This window comes from Aureococcus anophagefferens (genome assembly GCF_000186865.1).
Source record: "Aureococcus anophagefferens unplaced genomic scaffold AURANscaffold_185, whole genome shotgun sequence".
NCBI classification, from domain to species: domain Eukaryota; class Pelagophyceae; order Pelagomonadales; family Pelagomonadaceae; genus Aureococcus; species Aureococcus anophagefferens.
This window is the reverse complement of record NW_008705727.1, coordinates 4,767-7,973: the sequence shown is the minus strand read 5'-3', so window position 1 is coordinate 7,973 and position 3,207 is coordinate 4,767. Positions and strand designations below refer to the sequence as shown.

General features: G+C 72.4%; 2 protein-coding genes across 2 annotated transcripts; both read right to left on the bottom strand.

The window, feature by feature from the left end:
- Positions 1–549: 549 nt before the first annotated feature.
- On the bottom strand, positions 550–834 carry AURANDRAFT_9792 (hypothetical protein; the record flags this gene model as incomplete). Its single annotated transcript, XM_009044206.1, has 1 exon — positions 550–834. A coding segment is annotated over one exon (285 nt), but the record flags the coding sequence as incomplete, so codon positions are not given.
- Positions 835–2,037: 1,203 nt separating this feature from the next.
- AURANDRAFT_34808 (hypothetical protein) lies at positions 2,038–3,205 on the bottom strand (the record flags this gene model as incomplete). The annotated part of the gene is made up of 2 exons (XM_009044205.1): positions 2,038–2,618; positions 2,785–3,205. Coding segments are annotated over 2 exons (1,002 nt in total), but the record flags the coding sequence as incomplete, so codon positions are not given.
- Between the last annotated feature and the right edge of the window lie 2 nt (positions 3,206–3,207).

Genomic DNA, 3,207 nt, shown 5'->3' with positions numbered 1-3,207 from the left:
AAGTTCGACGACGTGCTATACGAGCTCCGGCGCCGCGCGCGCGGCGCGCCCGGCTCCGCGCGCAACGCCGTCAAGTACCTCGCGCCGCCCGGCCGCAACGCGTCCGCGGCCTACGCCGCCGCGGCCGCGAACCTCCGGCGCTCGACGTCGTCGGCGTCGTCGAGAACTGGGACGCGTCCATGCGCATGCTCCAGGCGTTCCTCGACCCGACGCACGGCTGGCGCGGCTGGCACAACGACGACCGGCGCAACGTCCACTCCCAGGCCTTCTCCACGTCGAGCGTGCTGCGGCAGCTGACGTCCACGGACGCGCTCTGCCTCGCGGCCTACGTGTCCCGCGAGCGCGCGCTCTACGCGGCCGCCGTCGCCGCGCACCGCACGACCTGCCGGGCGCTCCTCGGCGCCCGCGACCGCGGCTGCCGCGCGACGATCGACTAGTCGTTACCCGCGCGCGCGCGCGGCGTCACTTCGGTTGCCTGCGGCGGGCGCGCGCGGGTCCGCGCGCGGCCGCGCGCGCGGCGAGACGCGGGAAGACGCGCGAGTCCGGCGCCTCGGGGTCGCCCCCGGGCACCATCATGGAGACGTTGTTCCCGTTGAGGAGGATCTGGTCCAGCTGCGTCTTCGCGCCGTCGCAGTACTCGGTCACGTCGTCGAGGACCTGCGGGCCGCGGCGTTCGGCGCGCGGCGTCGGGGGGTGCGGGGGGCGCCGCCGCGGCGCCATGTTGACGTACTCGTCGAAGCCGCGGAGCGTGCCGACGACCTCCTTGTCGCCCTTCATGATGACCCAGATGCGCGAGCCGATGCACTTGTCCACGAGCTCGAGCGGCAGCAGCCGGCCCGCCATCGCGTCGCGGGCGGCGGCGGCGGCGACGCGACGCGACGCGGCGGAAGCGCGGAAGCGCGATGCGGCGCGAGCGGTGTCGAGCGCAGCTCCGCGGCGCAAGCGCAGCAGAGGCTCGCGAGCTGCAGTTGCGTCAATTTCGACCTCGGCGCGAGGTATTGAACTTTCTGCGCGAGATGCGCAACTGGCTGGGCATCGCGCGCGCGCTGCTGTGCCTGCTCGTGGGCCACGCGAGCGTGACGAGCGTCAACGACTGGGTCCAGGGCGTGCTCGGCCCCGACGCCTGGAACTACAGCGCTCAGGATCTGGGGACGCCCGTCGTGCCCATCACCGACTCCGGCCGCAACCCCTACAAGGGCGTGCACCCGTCCGAGCTCGAGGCGCCCGTGGCGCAGGCGCTGCGCTACGCCCACGGCTACGTCGGCGTCCACACGCTCTACATCGGCGGCTGGCTCCTGTGGTGCGCGGCGACGGCGGAGCCCGAGAGCGCGCTCCACTGGCAGATCCCCCTGAGCCTCGTGGCCTTCGAGGCCGGCGCCTACGCGAACGCGCTGGGCTACTTCGACCGCGACACCATGGGCCACCCGCGCTGCAAGAACTTCTGGCACTGGCGGGGCAGGTGGGGCGACCACCCGCGGCGAGCGGGGCGGGAAACGGGCGCGAAATTCCCAACTTCGACCGTGTTCCACTCGTTTCGGCCGATTTTTGGACGAGCGATCATCCCTCGGAGCGGTCTCGCAGCGTGGATGCTTTTTTGAGAAGCGCGCGCGCGGAACGCTCACGTTGTATCACCCGTTTCCCGCCCAGGTGGCGAGACGACGCGCACTACCACCACGCGCGCGCCCGCGACCGCTTCGACCCGACTTCAACGTGCGCGTCCTCGAGAGGCGCGCTCGGCGCCGCGTCGGGCGCTCGGCGATCCGTCCGAAGATCGGCCGACGCGATCCTCGCGAGCGACGTTCGGCCGCAGGTCTTCCTCTCGTCCTTCTACGAGTGCATGGAGGGCATGAAGACGTTCAAGCCCGTGCTCTACTTCGACCTCGGCACCTTCGCCCTCGCCTTCCTCGGCCTCTACCCCTGGCGGCCCCGGAAGAAGAAGCCGGCGGCGAAGGCGAAGGCGGAGACGCCGGCGAAGCCCGCGGCGGAGCGGGCGGCGAAGCCCAAGGCGGCCTAGGCGCGCCGTTAAAAAAACCGACGTCAGAACCGCATGCCGCCGAGGCAGAGGTACTTGTCCTCGAGGTACTCGTCGATGCCGTGCGCGCCGCCCTCGCGGCCGAGGCCCGACTCCTTGACGCCGCCGAAGGGCATCGCCGGGTCCGACACGCCGCCCTCGTTGACGCCGACGATGCCGAACTCGAGGCGCTCCGCGACGGCCCAGGCGTGGGCGAGGTCGCCGCAGCAGTAGGCCGCGAGGCCCGCGGGCCCGTCGTTCGCGAGCGCGACGGCCTCCGCGTCCGTCTCGAAGGTCCGGAGCGGCACGACGGGGCCGAAGGTCTCGTCGACCCAGAGCGCGCTGTCCAGGGGCACGTCGGCGACGATCGTCGGCGGGTAGAACGCGTCCCGGAGGCCCGGGAGGGGCCACGCGCCGCCGACGAGCGTCCGCCCGCCCGACGCGCGCACGCGCGCGTCGACCTTGGCCGCGGCCGCCGGGTTGATCAAGGGCCCGATCATCGTGCCGTCGTCGAAGCCGTGGCCCACGGGCAGGGCCGCGATGCGACGCTCGAGCGCGTCGACGAAGGCGTCGACTTTGGACGCGTGCACCAGAAACCGGTCCGCGCCTGCGTGGCCATCGACCGGTGAGCCGGGACGTCGGGGCCGAACTTCAGAAGTCGATTTGGCTGGTTTTGGGGACGAGTCGTGTGCTCTCGTCGAGCGCTCGAAGCGCGGCCGAAGAGTCTGGTCCGACCGTTCGACGACGCGCGCGTTGAAGAGTCTGGTCCAAACCGTTCGACGACGCGCACGTTGAAGTCGGGTCGAGGATGCGAGGTCCGCGCCGGTCCGCGCAGACGCACGTCTGCCCCGCGTTGCGGAACTTGGTCGTCATCGCCGCGTCCGCGGCGACGTCGACGTCGGCGCTCTCGAGCACGAGGAACGGCGCGTTGCCGCCGAGCTCGAGGGACAGCACCTTGACCGTCTCCGCGCAGCGGCGGTAGAGCCACTTGCCGACGGCCGTCGACCCCGTGAAGCTCAGCGCGCGGACCTCCGGCGCGTCGCAGAGCGCGGCGCCCACGGGCTCCGCGTGGTCCCGCGACGACGCCAGCACGTTGAGCACGCCCGCGGGGAAGAGGCCGTCGGCGAGGCGCGCGAGCGCGAGCGCCGAGAGCGGCGTGTCCTCCGACGGCTTCACGACGACGGGGCAGCCCGCGC